Source organism: the organism of the source record quoted next, unplaced genomic scaffold (assembly GCF_019419815.1).
Source record: "Pyrus x bretschneideri cultivar Hongxiangsu unplaced genomic scaffold, Pyrus_bretschneideri_v1 Contig50, whole genome shotgun sequence".
Taxonomy (NCBI): Eukaryota; Viridiplantae; Streptophyta; class Magnoliopsida; order Rosales; family Rosaceae; genus Pyrus; species Pyrus x bretschneideri.
In genome coordinates this window covers 1,799,042-1,820,188 of record NW_025999788.1, presented here as the reverse complement: position 1 = coordinate 1,820,188, position 21,147 = coordinate 1,799,042, and the positions used below count along the sequence as shown (strand labels likewise).

Genomic DNA, 21,147 nt, shown 5'->3' with positions numbered 1-21,147 from the left:
ATTAGTATTTTTTATTTTATAAAATAATAAAAATAATTTTATTTGTAATTTCAGATAGGATTTTTAACTGGTCTCTTTACGCCACTTGTCATTATCCAAAAATACAATTTTTGGTGATAGATTTTGATAAATTTTTTATCCAATTTCGTTGCGCCACGTGTTGTTACATTTTTAGAATCGTTGAAAACATTGAAATGTGGTGTACGGTGAGAGAAAATGCTAAGGTATTTATAAAACAAAAAAAAAAATTATAATTTTTTTTTAAAAATTGTTTTCGGATTTTTAATTAGTTTTAAAAAATTTATTAACTTAATTAATATGGACCGTCGGATTATAAAAAATTTGAAATCCAACAGTCCAGAATGAGACATGTGATAGCCTGTTCCGAAATAATTTACCGATAGCGCGGGAATGACTTTTTTGCCCTTACTCGTTAGTAACTGCGTGTGTGAATGGGTACGTTTTGGATCAATTGGGTTTCTTTCCATATATTTGGACCTAATGAGAGTTTGGGTTGGCTTTAGGGATTGGTTTAAACATACACACATACATCCACACATGCACACATGCATTTTTTTTTTCTTTTTCCTTTCCTGGTTCTGTCTCTCTCATCTTTCTCGACGTTTCTTCCATTTTCACCATGTTGTACGGACAGCATCACACCTCATAATTTTGGCACGGATTGAGGTTCCAAATACCCTCTTCGTGTTTCTTGCGACCTAACTAACACGCTCATACCCTTGGTTTGGCTTGGAACCCTCGAAAAACCTTTAAATCTATGGACTCCGTCGATGGTACTGTTCACATGCTCGTGATCGTGGAGGTTTTATCGAGTTTTAAGATCACAAGGAGTCTTAAAACTTTCTCACAAACCTTGGAGAGCAAGTTTGAAGGATTTCAGATGTCGGGATAGCAAGTTCTAAAGTTGGGCGGATTTTATAAGATTTCTTCGGCAAGTTTCCGGCATTTTTGGTGCTTCAAAGTGGTATAAACTTCTTTCCCTTGTCCTAAGCTTCATTTTGACATAAATTTTGCAAAGTTTGGTTGAAAAATGGGTGAGAAAAGTGGGTTTGAAGATTTTCCAGAATCCGACGACGCAGCGGTGGCCGGTGCCAGATTCCGATGACCTGAGGTAGGAGATGATGGAATATTCCATCAAAGTTGACGGAATATTCCTAACAAAGACTAGCGGCGTCAGGTTAAAGTTAACGGAATATTCTGGTTTTGACGGAATATTCTCTAACGGCGTTAGGGGTTCCATCCGTGTGCCAGGCACGTACCTTGGCTAGCGCGTGAGGCTTCAGAAAAATTTTCTAAAAATATGGGGGTGTTCGTGGGATTGAGTAGAGCATGTTGGTATATTCAAACACCCTAATTGAGGAATGTGTGAGAAGTTATTACCTAAGGTTGGTTATGTGCGTTAAATTGACGGTTTTGTAGTTGTTTCACATATAGGTGAGGACTATCTTGAGGATGAGCGCAGCCACGCGAGGCTTGGGGCCTACAACCCTTCTACGTATCAGTGAGTGGGTTTTTGTTTTCAGTATATATATATATATATATATATATATATATCATGACTAGTATTTTTCCAGAAATTACTTTTTAATGGTTTTATAATTGAAATGCCATGTCAAATATCGTTGATATTATTATTGTGATTGTGTTGGTTATGCTTTGGTACCGTAGACGGTCAAGAAAGTCAGGTGAGTATGTTTGTTAGTGATAGTTGTGGTGATGACGAGAATGAATTATAACTTATATTCCTACACCTTGGTGTTTGTGCTCCGCCAGAGTAAGGCCTGGCCTTCATGTGATCGTTCACCTCCTGCATCGTATGCTCACCTTGGATCCAAGGCAGCTGCCAGCCTATCATACAAACCACTATAGGTGGTTCCGACTAGTAGGTGACTTGTGATACATCACATAGCCTTCACATGATCGTAGCACTGAGCTTATTTATATACACCAGCCTGTCGTACAGACCACTATAGGTGGTTCCGACTCATGTGCAGGATAGTGGTTGAGGAGCTATAGATTCAGCCGTACAGTCATTCTAAGTGACTCCGGCTGACGTATTGATATTACCGGCATATTACGATTTGTTTATCTCACCTGCTTGATGCTTATACTGTTTGATTGGATATTTTGACATGGCATATTCTGGCATGGCATATTTGAGCTTTATCGTTTTTTTTTACATGATTGAGTATACAAGTACGTATAGTATTTCTGGGAAAGTATATGGGTTTTACAGAGAGGGGGTAATTACTTGATATTGAAATGGTTTGAAAAACAAAAACTTTGTTTTTGCCCACTCACATTTTCTGTTTTGCGCCCCTTCAGGTTTTAGGTAGCTGTGATGTTGGTGGCGAACGAGGCATCGGGGCAGTTTTGACAGAGCACCCTCCATGTAGGATTTTCTAGTTATTGCTTGTGTAGTACTTGTTTATTCTGGACTGCACCTAGGATACTTGAACTTCTACTTTGCGTTTTTCCTTCCGTTTTCGTCACTATCACTCACTGATCTTTTTATTGTAAATTATCTTGTCGGCTTTATTTCCTTGTATTTTCACTCTAATACTTCCGCACTGCGCACTTGGCTACGTCACCCTCACGTGACGGCCAGCATGCCCCGATATTTGGATCGGGGTGTGTCAGGACATGTGGCCCACCCAAACATTTTTTATTTTTTTTATTTTTCTAAAAAATTTTTAAAGCCAAAAAAACTAGACCGTTGATATGGAAATCAAACGGTCCAGATTCAAAGTGACTGAGTAGGGCTGACACGCGGGGCCCATCATCTGAAAATTTGTCATGAGACGCTCCCCCACGTGCCTAACACTACTTTTTTTTTAACGTGGTTGAAGTCAACCTTGCATCAGTCTGCCTCAAGCGCTTGAGCTTTGGACTCCCACCTGCCCTCTCCCACGAACTCCCCCTTGCCCAATTACCCAAATGGCCTGGAGCTAGTTTGGGAGGGGATTGAGTTGCTTTTGTTCCCTGTCCATCGAGCTAAAGAGCACGCTGGATTTGCTCTTCGAGCGGAGAGATTCGGACTGGAGCTAGTTTGGGAGGGGATTGGGTTGCTTTTGTTCCTTGTCCGCCGAGCTAAAGAGATTTGCTCTTAGAGCGGAGGGGATTTGTTGAGTTTTGGGAATTCAATCACTCAATCGGTTGGGCAAATTAGGAGGATGGTGGACTTGCTCTAAGTGAGTGGTAGTTTTAAATAGAAAAACTCGTTATTAAAATTGCTTCTGAGGATAAGTGATTTTGAGAAGCAGCAATTCCAAACGCGCTCAGCTTCCAAAACCCACAAATTTATGGCAAAGCGCCAACGCATGGCAAAAACTACTTAAATGTAAATAGTCCCAATTTCCGCGTAAATAATTGGACTTGTGTGGGCTGTTGTCATCGAAACTTGCCGCGACTCGTGATTTGTGACTAATGCATCTTCCCCCTTCTCCCTTATCATCTCCTGCAATCTAGGGCTTTTCTCTTCCCACTCTCTCTCTCTCTCTCTCTAAAACACCCAGTTCTCCCAAACCCTGATGCAAACAACCATGGAGGGAGTCGAAGACGCCGCGTCGGTCATCAACTCCGCCAACACTCCTCCTCCGTTTCTCAACAAAACCTACGATATGGTGGATGACCACTCCACCGACGCCGTCGTCTCCTGGAGCAACGGCAACAACAGCTTCGTCGTCTGGAACGTCCCCGAGTTCTCGAGGGACCTCCTGCCCAAGTATTTCAAGCACAACAACTTCTCTAGCTTCGTCAGGCAGTTGAATACTTATGTGGGTATTTCTTCCCTTTCCTAAATTTTGATTCTTTTGTCCTTTTCTGCATTTGATTCTTGTTTTCGCGGTGATTCCGATTGGAACTGTTAAATTTGGAGTGGTTAAGCAGGATCAATGTCCGATTTGGTTTTGCAATTGTTATTTTGGCAAAAGGGTTATCGATTTCAAGGTTGTAAATAACTAAATTGTGAATTCTGTTTGTGGGTATTTATATCACATGATTTAAGCCATTGTTGTTGAATTGGATTCTTTGTCATTCACTGGGTTCCTTCGAGTCTAGGCGATCACCATGTCATGTGATCGAGTAGAAAAGATTTCAATTTGTTTGGTTTTGTTTTGGACTAGTGGAAAACCTAGAAGGAAAAAGGACATTAGAGGTAGAATTACATTGAGATTTAAATTTCGAGCCAACTACTTATGCACAAACTGCCTTATTTTACGTGTTTCTTTGAAAAATTTGTTCCGATTGCATTTTATTTACAATTGATGAAGATATTTTCTGTATAAAGTACGATTGGAATTTTTTTTTATTTTTTTATTTTTTTATTTTTTTATTTTTTTTTATTTGGGGTAATGAATCCATTCTGTATAAAGTGGAATGAAAATTTTCTTAGACGTGCTGATAATGTCCCGAAATTCCCATCTTATCTCGATGACTGAAAGGTTTTTTTTCCCCTTGCAGTTCATTAAAAACCTGGTGATAGGCATTGTGATCTTTTAAGCCAGTAGTTTGATTTTTCTACATGTCAACCTAGTTAGTGATGTGATAATTTGACATGTTGAAAATGTTTCTCTGTACAAGGACGATGTAGTTATATGCATAATACAAAATGTAGTAATACATGTTGTCTGAACTCTTACAGATAACAGGTATCAAGTAGTGATCCAGTTTTGGTAAATACTTATTGGCATTGTTAATAAAAAAACTAGCGAGGTGTAATAATTCATATGAACTGGTATGTTCTTGAGGTTTGTTCCTTTCCTCTTCTTTTACTTTTAGAGGTTTTAAGTTAAGAATTACTTTTTTCTTCCTTTTCGATTCATACATTCCCATGAAGACTTACTGTTTTAGAGTATACATGATATCCGCTTCTCTTTTCTAGTTTTTTATTTTTGGTTTAGAAAAAAACATGAAAGGTGAAGTTAAGCTATTTTGTTTCTGTGGTTGCATTATCCATGTGAGTATTCATCCACAAATACATACATACATTTGCATCCGTACTTATATACCAAATAGTCTCCTGCTCACAGTTGAACTAGAAAAAAATGCTTGTTCACCAAGCAATATATCATAATCAAATGTCTAAAATATGTGTAAAAGAAGTTGTACTTGCGTTCATTATTGGAAATAAAGAAATAAATAGTGAGAGTAGAAAAAGAGGCAAAAGCTAAGGAGTTGCTCAGCAGCATTGGGCTGTTGGAGGTTGGAAACCACAACTAGGAGTATGAGAGGTGCTTGTTACCTAAGGCAAGATCATGAGATGAGAGAATCTGGCTCTGCCTTGTGCTCCAAAATAAATTTTAGTTTATGTTGTTTGTATAACTTCTAACTGACTATTTTCATTATATAGAATTAGTATTTATGTTTTCACATTCAATTTGCAGGGTTTTAGAAAGGTTGATCCAGACCGATGGGAATTTGCAAATGAAGGGTTTCTTAGAGGCCAGAAACACCTTTTGAAGACTGTAAGCAGGCGAAAACCAGCTCATGTACAGAGTCATCAACAACCACCACCTCAAGTGCAGAGCTCTCAGGTTGGGCCATGTGTAGAGGTTGTAAATCCTGGGCTGGAGGAAGAGGTTGAGAGACTTAAAAGAGATAAGAACACTCTTATGCAGGAACTTGTTAGGCTGAGGCAGCAACAGCAAGCAACAGATAATCAGTTGCATAATGTTGGGCAACGTATGCAGGGAATGGAGCAGCGGCAGCAGCAAATGATGTCATTTCTTGCAAAGGCTATGCATAGTCCCGGATTTTTATCACAGCTTGTACAGCATCAGAATGAAAACAATAGGCGCATCACTGGAAGCAATAAGAAAAGGAGACTCCCAAGGCAAGAAGATGAAATTTTAGTTGGGAACCTTGGCAGCAAAGTTCTTGATGGACAAATGGTGAAGTACCAACCTTCAATGAATGAAGCAGCAAAAGCAATGCTGCGGCAGATCTTGAAGATGAATACATCTCCAAAGCTGGAACCATCATTGATCAATCCTGATGCTTTCCTAATTGATAATGTTCCTTCCAATGCAACAGATAGTAGGAACACCTCTAGTCGGAACTTAGGGGTGACCCTTTCAGAGGTTCCACCAATTTCTGCAGAGTGTTATATGCCTGAAGAGTCTAGATTTCCTGTCAGTTGTCATTCTACAGCCATTTCTGAGATCCAGTCTTCTCCTTATGCGGTTGCCAACTCTGTTAAAGAAACTCAAGTTTTGGAAGAGAACATGCATAATTTTCAACAAGATACAGCTATCCCTGAACTAACTCAAATGCAAGGTATTGTTTCAGAAAGCAATGTGGAAATCCCCAATGCAAACTTCATCAGCTCTGAGACTGGGAATGCAGGATACATGGGCATGTCAGCAGGTTTGGATGGGAGACTGCCTACAGATATTGAACCATTTTCTCCTGAGCCTGATTCTGATGCCTTGCCAGATGGGATCTCTAGCCTTCCGAGCATTAACGATATCTTCTGGGAACAATTTCTTACAGCAAGCCCACTGCCCGGTGACACAGATGAAATTAGTTTGAGTTCCGATGATGGAGTGGCTGTGAATCAGGATTTGCAGTTGGGGAAGGAGAATGGATGGGAAAAGAGTCAACATATGAATCACATCACTGAACAAATGCAGCTCCTTGCATCGGGGAGCAGAACTGGTTGATCTCATCTTTCCAATTGTATATACATGTTTCTTGCTTATCAAGAGGTAAATTTACAATCCACCATTTACGGTTAAAAGATTGTGAATAGTTACCTTCCCTCAATATCAACCGTACCGAAGGCAGTCAACCACTCACGGTTGATCTTAAAGATGAAAACGTGTGTGGCTTTGCATGGATAACTTTTAGCTTTACAACTTATCTCTTCACCTATGCATCAATATATGCAATAATAGCTGTCTTACTTACTCCTAAACACACAGAAACTAGCTTAAATAGCAACATTGGTTTCCAGTTTGTACGAGCGATGATGTGCAATGCTTCTGATGCTACTATTTTCAAATCCCAGTCTAGTGAGGACTCTTCTTTTTTTGAGCTCCGACCGAACATCTGTTGCCTTTTATCCTTGGAACTGTTTTTCACTCGATCTGTTAGCAATTCAATTATGCTGCAGGAATATTAATATTGAGTTTCCAATTTTGTAATTTTTATGATGTTTGCACAGGTTGATGTTGTGCCCTGATGAGCAGGAAAATCTTGTATTCAAAAGACTACTGACCACCTAGGATCCAAGTTTAAGGAACTCTTATCCGCCGTGTTGTATCCGGAATACCGGTATTTCTTGTTGCATTTTTGTCCAAGACCTTTACGGGCGCATATAGTGAAGTTTATTGTCACTAATCTAATAAGCGGCCTATCCTGTTCCGGGTTAGACGTAAATAGGTTGGGTGGTTGTTACTAATTAGGCATGGAGTTTTTCTTCTTGTTTATTTGCATGCGTGTATGTTATGTGCCTCTTAGGAGGGAGAAATTTTTCGGTGGGCTGGGAACTTAGTCTAGTGCATCAAGTGTCATGATACAAAACTATATGAAAATTGAGCTTAATGCTAATGGCATGTTGAATCAAAGTAAAATGTTGGATCCTGGTTACGGATCGTTCATGGCTTACTAATCATAGAGGAATTAAAACCCAAAATTAAGAATTTTAACTTTCGAATTTGGAGGGATTTTACTTTTGAAGCCAAGTGGTATTTTGATTTCTGGGGAAGCTTGCCATCGGGAATTCATTATTTTACTTGCACTCTTAAAAGAAAAAAATTAGATTCCCCCACATCTCTTTCGCAGGTTTTAGACTTCATTCGTTTTAAATATTCGGGAAAGGGATACTCTCCAGATTCCTTCCACCAAGACCACAAATCCGAACTTTTGAAATTTGATCCAATAGTTAAAGCTATTATAACTTCATCATCAAGGTATATATATTTTTTTTCTTTTTCCTGAATCTTTTGTTGGGTGCAATCGTTTTTTCGGTTTTTTTTTTTTTTTTTTTTTTTGTCCTTTTCGGAGGGACTGTTTTGTTTGCATATGAGTGTTTTGTGGTTTTTGTTTGCATATTTCAGTTTTGACTATTTGCAAATAGTATTTCTCAATAAATAATGAAAAAGGGAAATGGTGTGTTGTGAGTGATTGAATAATATTTACATTGCAATTAATAAAGTAGCATGAATTGTGGTCAAGTCAATTGTAAATTATCCAAAATGACAATATGATTGGTAACGCTCTGGCTACGGCAACCAGCAATCTGTGATGTTGTGAAGATAACAATTTTAGTGTTTTTGTATTGAAAGCCTTGATTAAGAATGCCAAACTAATAAATTTATTGAAAAATTACAAGATCTAAAAAATATGCAGATTTGAAAATGTGTAAAATTGTATACACAAAGCGTAAGGATTGATGAGTATGGTTGGTTAAGAAAATTGGTTTTCTTATGTTAATCGTTGGACAAAAGCTTAGTGGGACTGATGGAGAGTATAATTTTAAAGAGAGTATATGTATGGATTTAGGTGACAAAATAGATTGAATACGAAGGCAACAAATTGGTTGCTGTAAAATATCTTTGTTATACGAAGGCAACAAAGAGGCTGAGATTTCATAGATGGAGATATCTTTGTTTAAATATTTTTGAAAACAACAGTGCTGTAAAATGATAAAAGAAAGAGATTTTCTTAACTGATCAAATTGTTTATCATGACTAGCTTGCTTCTTTTGGGTTAATAAATGTTATATGCATTTTTAATATGTTAATTACAGAATTCTGCAAATGTCCTTTTACCACAATAGTGGAAAGGAGTTGAGCCATTGCATGACAACGTTGGTTCGAACACCGTCGGTGTTTAATCTAACAAATCTATCATTTGACGAAAAAAAAAAAATTACAGAATTTTCTTTATATTTTTCAAATTTATCAGGTTTAAATATGCATTACTGATGCTTTGTTATACACCTAGCTCTCTGCTTTTGTTGCCTACTATCATTTTCTACTCATGCTTTTTTTTTATCCAGCAATTACATAATTTCTCATTGCGTTTGCTTAAAAAATTGCAGAAAAAATCTGTGCCGATCAAATTAGTAAAAATCCTGAACAAAAAAAGATAATCCCAATTCACAGTTTTGACAATAGTTCAACTAACATCATTTTTCTTCACTATTTCAATTTGAAAATCTATTCATTTTCCTTTCAGGTTGAACCAACAAGTCTCCAGGATACACATTTTGGCATCTGCTTGGCATCTGGGCAGAACCTAGACCAACCTCTCCCATGATAAGTAAATTTCATTTCATACATAACCTTTTTTTATAATCATAACACCATGATACAATGTGCTACTATTGTAATAGAACTTTTTACATGTTCTATAGACTTAAAACATGTAATCATAAATATTTTGTTTGCAGAGTTATAATTGCATGTCTCATTGTTTGCCAGCAAAGACTATAAGCTTCATGTCAACCTTCCGAACACGTTTTGTGATGGTAGATTGAAGGACTAACAAGCACTTCAATGATGATCTACCGAGCTTCTATCATCGTAGTGCTGAAAGTATTATCTGAACATGGAAGATTCCTCGATGGTGATTCATGAACGCTTCGTTCAGTGTAAAAACCAGGCTGCTTTGGAGGCGGCAAGGCAACATCACTGCTCAACATCAAAACCACAGATGACATGCTTGGTCTATCCTCAGGTACTCTTTGCACACATAACATCCCCACATGAAGACACCTTAACACTTCATATATGTTCCACGAATCACAAAATGTCTTATCGATCAGTTCTAGTGGTTTATCTTGAATCCATAGTATCCATGCCTTAAAACAAATTGAAACATGTATGATATGTTAGTGGCCTAATATGTAAAAGGGGCTTTGCTGCAGACCTTCAACACTGTTAAATGGCATGTCATTACAAGACGTGCTTCGAAGAGCACCGTCTAATTCACTATTCTTTTTAATGTAAAATATCATAACCTTGTTGGTTAAACTTGCATGTCCAAGAAGGTTGTGGTCATGATTTGGATGACGAAATACCCTGTTCTTCTTCCTACTCAACATCTCGAGCAGTATGACTCCCAAGCCAAACACATCAGATTTCATCGAGAAAATTCCATCTGCTGCGTATTCCGGAGACATATAACCATTGCCAGATCAATATGCAGTGACCAGTGAGAGAGAATTTCAAAAGCAGAACAATAAAATTATAAACCACAAAACAAGTCTAAGCATGCTTACTAGGTTCCAACCACTCTGTTTGTATTGGCCTGACTTTGGTCACCGCATAATGTTTTAGCTAGGCCGAAGTATGAAATCTTCGTGTTCATATTATTATCTAGCAGAATATTACTACATTTTAAATCTCGATGTATAATCCTTAATCTAGAGTCTTGGTGAAGATAAAGAAGCCCTCGAGCAACTCCACTGATAATGTGGAAGCACTTAGGCCAGTTGAGCAATTTTTGTCCCTCCTAATCTGAAGAAACTTTAAGCCTGTTATTTCAGTGCCACATTGAATCTTAGTATAATAAGGTTGAAGGATCATACCAAAAATATAGAAGTCCAAGCTTTTGTTGGGCATGAATTCATATATTAGAATCTTTTCTTCTTTTTGAATGCAACAACCGAGAAGCTTAACAAGATTGCGATGCTAAAGTCTGGCTATGAGTATAACTTCAGTTTTGAACTCTCTCATTCCTTGGCCGGAATTCTTTGAAAGCCTCTTTACTGCAATTTCTTTTCCTCCTATCAGTGTACCCTATGGACCATCGTTTCGAAAAGGCTTAAATTTTGTATAGCAATTTAGCTAATTTTGATTGCATGAATTTATGTTACCTTGTACACAGGTCCAAAGCCACCTTCTCCCAGCTTGTTGCAGCTTGAAAAGTTGTCAGTGGCTTTAGCTATGGTGGTCAAGTCAAACAGTGGTAACTCCATCTCTTCCCCGTCTTCTCCGAGGTACTCGTCTCTGCAATCCTTTCTTCTGTGTCCTGGAATAGTAGGAAATTAAATACTACCTTATCTAATGCATTTTTAATGTGTCTGAAAATGGTTACCTTCATATCTGAGTTTCTTCTTCCGTATGTACAATATCGTTCCAACGAGAAAAACTGCAGAGCTGAGGAGAATTGCTAGTAGCTGTCTCTTGTTGAAATTGCTCTTTTTCTTAACATGATCTGAAATATCCGTATAAAACAAACTTTGCATGTGCTCGTAGTGTTGCAGTAACTGTGGTTCTTCTAACACTACCTTATTTAAGCCCTAATTTGCATAATTGCAGATAAAGGTCTTAAGACGTACCTAGTTCTGAAGCTGCCATCCGTATATAGAGGTCTTGACCACTGCCGGGAGTGAATTCTTTTATGTCGATGAGGTTACCAAACCAATGCACGCAGCCACTTCCTCCCTCCCTGATGTCTAGATTTGCACACGCCGTGCAGGAGCAGTTTCCCCAACATAATCCCAAGCATTCCGCCAGGCTCATGCTTTTATCAAACCATGAGGAAGATGTGTCTGGCAATTTAATCCCACTATACTTTACGAAGCCATCTCCATCGCTGCAGGCCAACTGAGTCCTTCGAACACATCCATCAGACCAATATCCCGAATTCCAATCTTTCAAAGATTTTGGTACAAATCCCTTCAAGCATGCACATATTGCAGAGTTACTATTGATACTGCAACTAGAAAATGGACCACACAAGGCATAACTTTCACACCGATCTGTTAGGAATGTAAAGGCAAGTTCCCAACTCTGTGTTTGGTACACCCATGTGAACCGCTCTATGACCCCTGATGAGTTCAATACATATCTCGAGAACGCTGATATGTTCTGGAGCCTGTACTCACAATAGACCTCATCCTTGTTCATCACAAATTCAGACCCGGATATTGGATTTGGTTCTCTGACACCATATCCGTATCCTGTCAAATAAAGGCCATTCCATGACCCTCCTCTGGCTTGTATCTTAGCTCCTTTCATAATAAAAAATTGTGGTAAGCCACGCTGATCCATTCGTGCCGAAAACTCTCCCGGAGCTCTGTGCTATTCCAAGACGATACAGACCTCTCAAAACCGGTAACCAAGTCCCAACCAAGCTTCATTTCCAGTAGGAATGTGTCACAAGGATATTCAAAACTCTGCCACAAGAAGTTATCGGGGTTAGTTTCTTTCCCATCTTGTACCACAAGATTTCCAGAATCCAATAGTTGCGATATAGGATTCCCCGCAATTCTTGATGAATTCGATGACCACACAATGCTGTTTGAGCTATTCAGGAGGACTAGAACTCCTTGCTCAGTGAGCTTCAAAAGTCCTGAAGAATCACCAAGTGGTGTTCCTCTGTTGGCTACCCACACAACTGCATCAGTAGAAAAAGTGTACCGTATTCCTAAGTACCAACTTTTCGATTTACCAGGGCTAAAGAATCCCAGTTCATAGCTTCCACCTACTGAAACCGGAGTTTCGACATCTCTTATATATCCACTCGGAGTGATCGTGACAAGTGCAGTTGCAACTGAGATTCTTAGGAGGGAGAATAAGAAGAACAAGCACATAAAAAAACTTGTCAGGGCTTGCATCGTTGTTCTGAGATTGCATGCTCTATCCAAAGAAATTAATACAAAAAATTATGCAGAGAAGATGGAAAAATCAAAGTAAATTCAAATCCTTGGGTTTCTTGATTGACCCAACACCTTTGGTTTGGAAAGTTAAAATAAAAAAAATTGTACAAAAAAATTAATTATTAAATAAATATTGTTAAAATGATGAAAATACCCCTGTCTTATTCGATACATTATTTTGGGATTCTTTTGAATTTTTTTTTATCTTGGGAGCATTTTTGTTCAAATATTTTTGTAGAAGCTTGATGACACCAAAAACACTATTCACCTTTGTGTTGGCTTTGTATATAAGATTCTTTAAAGTAATTTTATATATATTGTTGATTGGTACATATATATTATGTGAATCATATTTTTATTATGTATTTATAAAAAATAAAAAAGATCGATTACCAAATGAAGACGTACCATTGCCAAATGAAAGCTATCGAAGACAAACTAAATCATATCAACACTAAATTAAAACATATTGATGCCAAATGAAGAAGTACCAATGTGAAATGAAACGGCTCAAGTGTAACCCAAACTGTGAGTTTAGAGCATCTCCAAAGGATATGTCAAATATAGCATGTCAAAATTTTATATGATGGCTGATATGGCAAATTGAATACAAGTGCTAAATTGTCACATCCCGGCCCAGGGTGGATCACTTCCCGGGTCCGCTCCACCACCGTAGCACGATATTGTCTGCTTTGGGCTTACCATTCCCTCACGGTTTTGTTTTTGGGAACTCACGAGCAACTTCCCAATGGGTCACCCATCATGGGATTGCTCTCGTGCGAACTCGTGCGAACTCGCTTAACTTCGGAGTTTCGATAAACTCCGAAGCCACTGAGCTCCCACAAGGTCTCGTGCTAGGTAGGGACGGGAATATACATATAAGGATCACTCCCCTGGGCGATGTGGGATCTTACAATCCACCTCCCTTAAGGGCCCGACGTCCTAGTCGACACACCACGGCCAGGGTTAGGCTCTGATACCAAATTGTTAAATGGAATGGTAAGCCCAAAGCGGACTATATCGTGCTACGGTGGTGGAGCGGGCTCGGGAAGTGATCCGCCCCAGGTTGGGATGTGACAATTGGTATCAGAGCCTAACCCTGGCCACATGTGTGCTGACGAGGGTGTCGGGCCCCTAAGGGGGGTGGATTGTAATATCTCACATCGCCCAGGGGAGTGATCCTTAAATGTATATTCCCATCCCTACCTAGCACGAGGCCTTTTGGGAGCTCATTGGCCTCGGGTTCCATCGAAACTCTGAAGTTAAGCGAGTAGCGCGCAAGAGCAATCCCATGATAGGTGACCCACTGGAAAGTTTTCATGTGAGTTCCCAGAAACAAAACTGTGAGGGCATGGTCGAGGCCCAAAGCGGACAATATCGTGCTATGGTGGTGGAGCGGGCCCTGGATGTGGTGGAACCCAAGCCGAGATGTGACATAAATCTTCTTCTTTTCTAGTGGATGTGTCAAATATTTATTTTATTGGGTCTAGAGTTACATTAACTATTAAAAAATAATCAAAATTAGTTTTAGTTTGTATTCTATTGATTGTTAATGGGGCTCATGCATTAGAAAAATTAAATTAAATATATTTGACTCATTCTTTGTTTGTTATCAAAAAAGGTAGCTAAAAAGTAAGGAGTCAAATGACTCTCATGGAACATCATATATGGCATGTCCATTGGAAAACACTTGAATGTCTTTTAATCATATTTGACATATTTGACATCTTCTTTGGAGATAGTCTTTGGCTACCTTAAAGCGCTTCGTTTGGTTCACGAGAAAACGTGAGGAAATATTCACTCTTTGTTTGTCCCCAAGAGTGAAAAATCCAACGCACAACTAGATTTCTCTTGATTCAACTCACCATAAGAATCCATTGCTAACATTGATCTAAGGAACAATTTTAGGTTTTGAGGATATCAACATTGTGGATAGTGCAGACGAAATATTTAGCATATAACGATAATTGTAACAACACATACCTATTGTAGAGAACATCGATAATTATAACAACATATCAACAATCTATAGTTATTGTTGACAACATTGTGGACATATAGACAATGTACTCACATTATAGACATAGTATCAATAATGTCTAAACAATATAATAATAACATATACTAAAACTCAACAAAAAATTACTGTTTATTAATAGTAAACGGGCGAAAATACCCTCCAATTCCTTTGTTATTAGCCTTTTTTTTCCGTCTCCACCTGTCGATCACTTCTCAGCTTCTGTCATTTTCAATGGCATAATTCTACACTTTTGTCTATCTGACGTCCTTTTGGTTGGTGGTTGTGCCGCCGGCCTCTAGACGGGAAGAGGATCCTTTCCTGAGCACAGGATAGGGATCCTCCTGACCACGAAATTCGAGCCATTCAAATTTAATTCAACGGTTACAATTATTATAATTTTTAGAGAACTTCCTGTTTGGATCCCCATCCTGATCTCAGGAGAGGATCCTCTTCCCTCCAGCCGGGTCTCTTTGACCTTGTTCTTAGTTTTCCAAAGTTACACGCAAGGTTTTGTGGCACAAAAACATATTAAAATGATAATGTAATGTGTTGTTGGAAAAAAAAAAAAAAAAGATTAAAAAAATGTCAGGAGTTAAACACAAGTACATGATTTGGAATTCTATGATCGTAACCGTTAATCGTACATCGTGCGATCAGTTTTCATTAGGTACTATTTATATTTAATTTTAAATATTAAATATTAAGTTTTGAGATAATTTTTGACCGCATAATGTATAATGAACGATCACGATTAGGGGACGTTTAGGGGATCCTAGGATCCTCATAAAAAAATCCAGCAAGGATTATTTTCCCATGATTTGTGGCACAGAAATAATAAACAATGATAAAGAAATTGGTTACAAAGAAAAATGATTAAAAAACTGTGTAAAGCTGGTTTGGTGTGTTCATTTTTATATGCGGTTCCAGGTGCTTGAGATGTGCATTTTAGAGTTGTTTGCCTTTTTTTTTCGTTGGTTTTAATTCTGCTTTGCAGGCTCTGAACCCTTAGGCAAATATACGTATAAATTATTTGAGAAAGCAATTGGAAATTTGCTGGTTTGTAGCCATGTGAAGGGAAAGCAATTGAAAATCAATGTAGCTTTTGTCCATGTTGCCAAAAGCATTGAACCTGAACAGGATAGTTTCACTGCAAAAAATCCCTTTGTTCCATATTTTTAAAGGAACAAGGCATGCCATTTTAAGAGTTTCTATAAAAAATTATGTAAACCAACTAAAAATCCGACTTTTTTCCTACTTTTGAATGGATGAAACATGCGGATTGAAAATCAATCTAACTTTTCTTCATGTGGTCTGAACCATTGAACCAAAATAGGGGTAATTTGACTTCAAAAATCCTTCTTTTTTTTCCCCCCCTACTTTTGAATGAATTAAGCATGGCATTTTAGGGCTTTGCATGGAAGATTATATAAACCAACTAAAAATCTTATTTTTTCCTACTTTTGAATGAATCAAACATGCCATTTCAAAATGAGTGGGGTGGATTGATATTGCCATAAAAAAATGTTGACTCTTTTTGATGACTTATTTTGAGGAGATTTATAATGTTGTCTAACACACCCTCTGATGAGATTTATAATGTTGTTTGATACACCCTGATCTGGAATGTCCACTTGAACTCCGAATCGAGTTGTGCTGACCGACACCTAAAAGGTGACGAAGTCATAAAGTGTAGTGTAGTGGAAAAAGGATGTGAATAAATTTAAACCTAAAAGTACCTAGTCAAAAGAGTGCGCGGATGAGCGGGATTGAACTCATTTCACACGTGATATCAGAGCATAAAATAGTATAGTAAATAGGACGAGGGTTATACCACTGAAGATAACCATCTCCTGAGATTTGTTAGAATCGTCGTTTACACATAAGCACAGCTACTAATCCCGGAGGTGTGAGAAAACAAAGTTAAGTGGGTCAGCAACAACATTTGTAAGAAAACCTTTATTTTTTAACATAGTAACCCCTCGCTGTAAAACAAGTATAGCTTCCATAAAACATACTACGTAAGCAAGTAACAAAAGTACAACAACAATATAACCAGAAATGTGCCAAATCATGATATATCAAATGCTGCAGTAATATAATCATGTGATAATCAAGTATAACTAAGTGCTCATCCATCTAAGCTGACACACGAGTTCGTATAGATAATTTCTGACACGAACAGGACTGGGTGTAATCAATACGCTCTAGTACTATGATCATGTGAACGTTGGTGCAAAAGCACGGTCACATACGAGTCAAGATTGCCTAATGCAATTTGTACGACAGAACTCGCACCTAACTTGGATCCAAGGCGAGCAAACGATGCGAATGTGAACATACACGTGAAGGTCTAGCCCTGGGGCAGAGTGCTAACACCGGGGTGCAGCAAGATGAGCATATACAAATATGAATGAATGTCATGACAATAATATCCCAACCATATAGCAGCATTTATCACATTTAATATCACAATAACAATACTTGGCAATATAAGCGTAAAAATGAAGTACATACGCATTCTTGGAAACTATAACTATATATAGGTATAAAAACAAATTGCCCACTCACAGATACGTATTCAAAACGAAGCCTCGGAGCCTTGCTTGACCTCATACACCCTCGGGATACATTTCCCCTATATATGAAATTACTAATTAACTTAGTTTAATAACACATAAATGGAAACTTAAATAAAACCTCCGCAGATTGCTCAAACATAGGGTTTAAATATATGAAATCAATCTACTCAACGTCTCGGACCTACACAAATTTTCAGAAAAAATTTTGGACGCCGGACGCCCCGTTTATGGCATGGCCACATGCGCATGCAGAGCTGACGGAGGCCTAACAGCCGTTAGGAATATTCCATGGAATTTTCTGCTAAATCCTTAACAAAAGTTAACGACATTACCTGACGTCGTTAGAATATTCCGTCATCTTCTTCGGTGATCCTCGTCGGTCGCCGCCATCAGAACTCGTCAAAAACTGGAAAATTTTGATCGTAAACACATCGATCTAAAACTCATCCGATTAGGACCTTCTGAGTTTGCGAGTCAAAACTCGTCCGTTTCGAGTTTGGTTGGTATGGTTGTGTTCGTGGAGTCAAGATGAACACAATGGTGCGGTTTTTGGGCTCGATGTGCGAGTTTTGCTGCTTGTTCATCGCGATTACAGAGAATGGGAGACTTCGGGAGGGAGGGAGAGAAGGAAGAGAGAGAGTGAGAGTTGCTTTCTGATTGGTGAGGTAAGAAAGGGAAGAGATGTGAGTGGTGGAGAAGGATTTGAGGGATTTGATTGGTGAAGGGAACCGGATCCACCAATTAATGAAGGGATTGGTGGATTTTGTACAATTTTTAATGTACAAAATCTGTCTCCCTACAGTGTTTCAAGCACTGATAAATTTGTAAGTGTTTGTACAAAATACCCATAATTAACGTATTTTAACGGAACGTAACTTTTTCGTTACAAATCCGATTCAGGTCTAACTCATTTTAAGAGTTTCTATAAAAAATTATGTAAACCAACTAAAAATCTGACTTTTTTCCTACTTTTAAATGGATGAAGCATGCGGTTTGAAAGCCAATCTAACTTTTTTCCATGTGGCCTGAACCATTGAACCAAAATAGACAAAAAATCACGTAATGCTTTGGAAAATTCCTTGGTGATTCTATTTGGTATGCTTTGAAAAGCCTCATCTTTTTATTCTGGGTTATTTTCCCCTTAATATGTATTTGTCCTGTTTGTGCGTTTGGTACAAGTCTATCTTCTTATTATTTTACTGTCATTTGTGAGGATTATTTTTTACTACTTTCGTAATGTTTTGCAGGATACATAGATGATAGATTTCGTATGAGCTACCTGCGTCCAACTATGTAGGACAACGTTCTTTGTTTCATTTAAAATGACCTACAACGACATCAATTGTTTGTCTTCTTTGTTGTCATAGAGATTGGATTCAATTCAATGTCTTTAATTGAATTGATGTTTCATTATCTATAATTTCATCTGTTTGGTAGCTGGAAAAATGTTGGCAAACAAAAGAACTCAATTTTAGTGCTATTGTTGTGATGAATACTTAGTTTGACAAACTTATCAAATTTTGGATATTTTATGAATTTAAGATCTTGAGTTTTAGTATTTTGTTATAAATTGTAATGAATTTGCAAATTTGTCAAGTATATTGATAGGGATTTTACCACACACGCAAAAGGGTTAAAAACTCCTATAATACTTCCAAGAATGATAAGGTTATTGTAGTATAAGCGGATTTCACAAGGTCGTTTTCTACATGGATTATTAAATAATTCGAAACAAACCAAATTCCAATTAATTATTGTAATGCAGAAATGTGAGATGATTGATTTTTATGACCTAATTTAATAAAACGAATTTAATTAATAAAAATAAAACAATCTGCAATATTAAAGCTGAAGGAAAAGGAAGCATTTTTTTAAAATATCAATTTATAAAAGCACTAAGGTTCCACCATCACCTAGCAATCTTATGCATTTTTTTACCAATTACTTATGATCTACACATGCCACTTTGAAGGTTAGGTTTTCCTAATATATATCTTATTTGGAACCTCCAACATATAACGTATATCTAACATGTAATCCGTCCGAACGTTCAGATCAAATATGAACATGAGAGACTCATTAAGTTTTATGAAAACCCGTTGAAAAATCATGCAACCCTTAAAACATGGTGTTCATCTTAAGTGAAATTACAATTATTAATCACAAGAAGCCAGCGCCAATTTCAGGGAACCTTCCGACCAAAATTGTATCAAATTACTTAGAGCATATTGAGAAGAGGCCTTTTGGGAGCTCACTGGTTTTGGGTTCCGTAGGAACTCCGAAGTTAAGCGAGAAGGGGGCTAGAGCAATCCCATGATGGGTGACCCACTAGGAAGTTGCTCGTGAGTTCCCAAAAACAAAACCGTGAGGGAATGGTAAGCCCAAAACGGACAATATCGTGCTACGGTGGTGGAGCGGGCCCGGGAAGTGATCCGCCCCGGGCCGGGATGTGACAGTTTGGTATCAGAGCCTAACCCTGACCGTGGTGTGCCAACGAGGACGTCGGGCCCCTAAAGGGGGTGGATTGTAACATCCCACATCGCCCAGGGGAGTGATCCTTAAATGTATATTCTCATCCCTACCTAGCACGAGGCCTTTTGGGAGCTCATTGGCTTCGGGTTCCGTAGGAACTCTGAAGTTAAGCGAGAAGGGGGCTAGAGCAATCCCATGATGGGTGACCCATTGGGAAGTTGCTCGTGAGTTCCCAAAAACAAAACCGTAAGGGAATGGTAAGCCCAAAGCGAACAATATCGTGCTACGGTGGTGGAGCGGGCCCGGGAAGTGGTCCGGCCCGGCTCGGGATGTGACACTCATAATAAAAATCAGAGAAAATATCATTAATTAGAAAAAGAATGAAAACACCTTGTAGGTAAAAAGTCTAAAATTCTCCAAGGGTTTGTTAAATTCTCTCAATGTCACGTCCTGAACCCTAATGGCTAAAAACCTTATTTATACTACCCCAAATTAAAACCCTCCTAGAAAAAGGTTTTCTAAAAACTAGGAAAAGAAATAATAAAATGATAATAGGAATTACATTTCCATTATGACTAAGAAATCTGCCCAACACAGAAATAACCACGTTTCTGGACATTTAGGGCTTCAAAACAGGCCCAAAACGACTCAAATTAAAGATTATGACCTCCTCTTCAAGTTCCAAGAAGAGCCTAAATCCAAAATCCATCATGTTCCAGCCCAAAAATCACAAATAAGCTCTGCGGCCCAATCTGCCAGCACTGCACGCTGGGCATAAATTAATTTGTCACGACAAGATGCTTCGGAATAAAGTTATGAAATTTTGACACAACCTTCTTGACAGATTCACGAATTGGCTCCAATTGGAATCACTCAAAAAAAATTCCACCGTTTGATTACTTTATGCTCCAAACAAGTTCGCATGTCCTACATTAAAAACACATAGCAAAGCATCAAAATCTCACCAAAATAGTAACCAAAATATACCAAGAATAGGGTTAAATATATAGTATAAAATCGACTCATGATATAACTTACATTCATGGTTCCATATTCACTTTACCCATAACTATTGAATTTTGTCTCTCAATTGGATGGATTTTTATAGTTTCCAGGATCTACAATTGTTATCTTAGCATTGTAAGTTAAAATTGCATATCATTTTTTTGCTTCACGGAATTCATTATGTTTAATAGCATACCAATTATGTGATACCAATTGTTACTTAGCGGTTTCTAACAATTGGTAAAGTATGGATAAATGTGTAGAAGTTTGAATTATACATATGAAAGTTTCATCTATTACACTCCTTTACTAATTTTTGTTACACAATCAATCATTCATAGGTAATGCTATTCATAGAGTGGTTCAAAGAATTCCAAGAGCTCATTCACCCAATTTATGCGCTTCATGTAAAAATTCTTTCAAAAAACTCAAACATC

General features: G+C 38.0%; 1 protein-coding gene and 1 pseudogene across 2 annotated transcripts; one reads left to right on the top strand and one right to left on the bottom strand.

Annotated features, from left to right (window-relative positions):
* The first annotated feature begins 3,285 nt into the window (after positions 1 to 3,285).
* On the top strand, positions 3,286 to 7,633 carry LOC103945943 (heat stress transcription factor A-1). Of its 2 annotated transcripts, XM_009356537.3 has the most exons (3): positions 3,286 to 3,797; positions 5,406 to 6,728; positions 7,187 to 7,633. In XM_009356537.3, the coding sequence occupies exons 1-2, from the start codon at positions 3,552 to 3,554 to the stop codon at positions 6,681 to 6,683; spliced, it is 1,524 nt and encodes a 507-aa protein (XP_009354812.1). In that variant the 5' UTR covers positions 3,286 to 3,551; the 3' UTR covers positions 6,684 to 6,728; positions 7,187 to 7,633. The 2 variants fall into 2 exon arrangements, with proteins under 2 accessions (XP_009354812.1, XP_048425757.1); XM_048569800.1 differs by lacking the exon at positions 7,187 to 7,633 and having other exon boundaries at positions 3,287 to 3,797; positions 5,406 to 7,060.
* Positions 7,634 to 11,295: 3,662 nt separating this feature from the next.
* LOC103946059 lies at positions 11,296 to 12,836 on the bottom strand (annotated as a pseudogene).
* Positions 12,837 to 21,147: the final 8,311 nt, after the last annotated feature.

Bases quoted from the DNA above. Each gene is read 5' to 3' on its own strand.
- LOC103945943 (XM_009356537.3), top strand. From the start codon at position 3,552: ATGCAAACAACCATGGAGGGAGTCGAAGACGCCGCGTCGGTCATCAAC. The intron at 3,798-5,405 runs GTGGGTATTTCT...TTCAATTTGCAG, and splicing joins TCAGGCAGTTGAATACTTAT to GGTTTTAGAAAGGTTGATCC.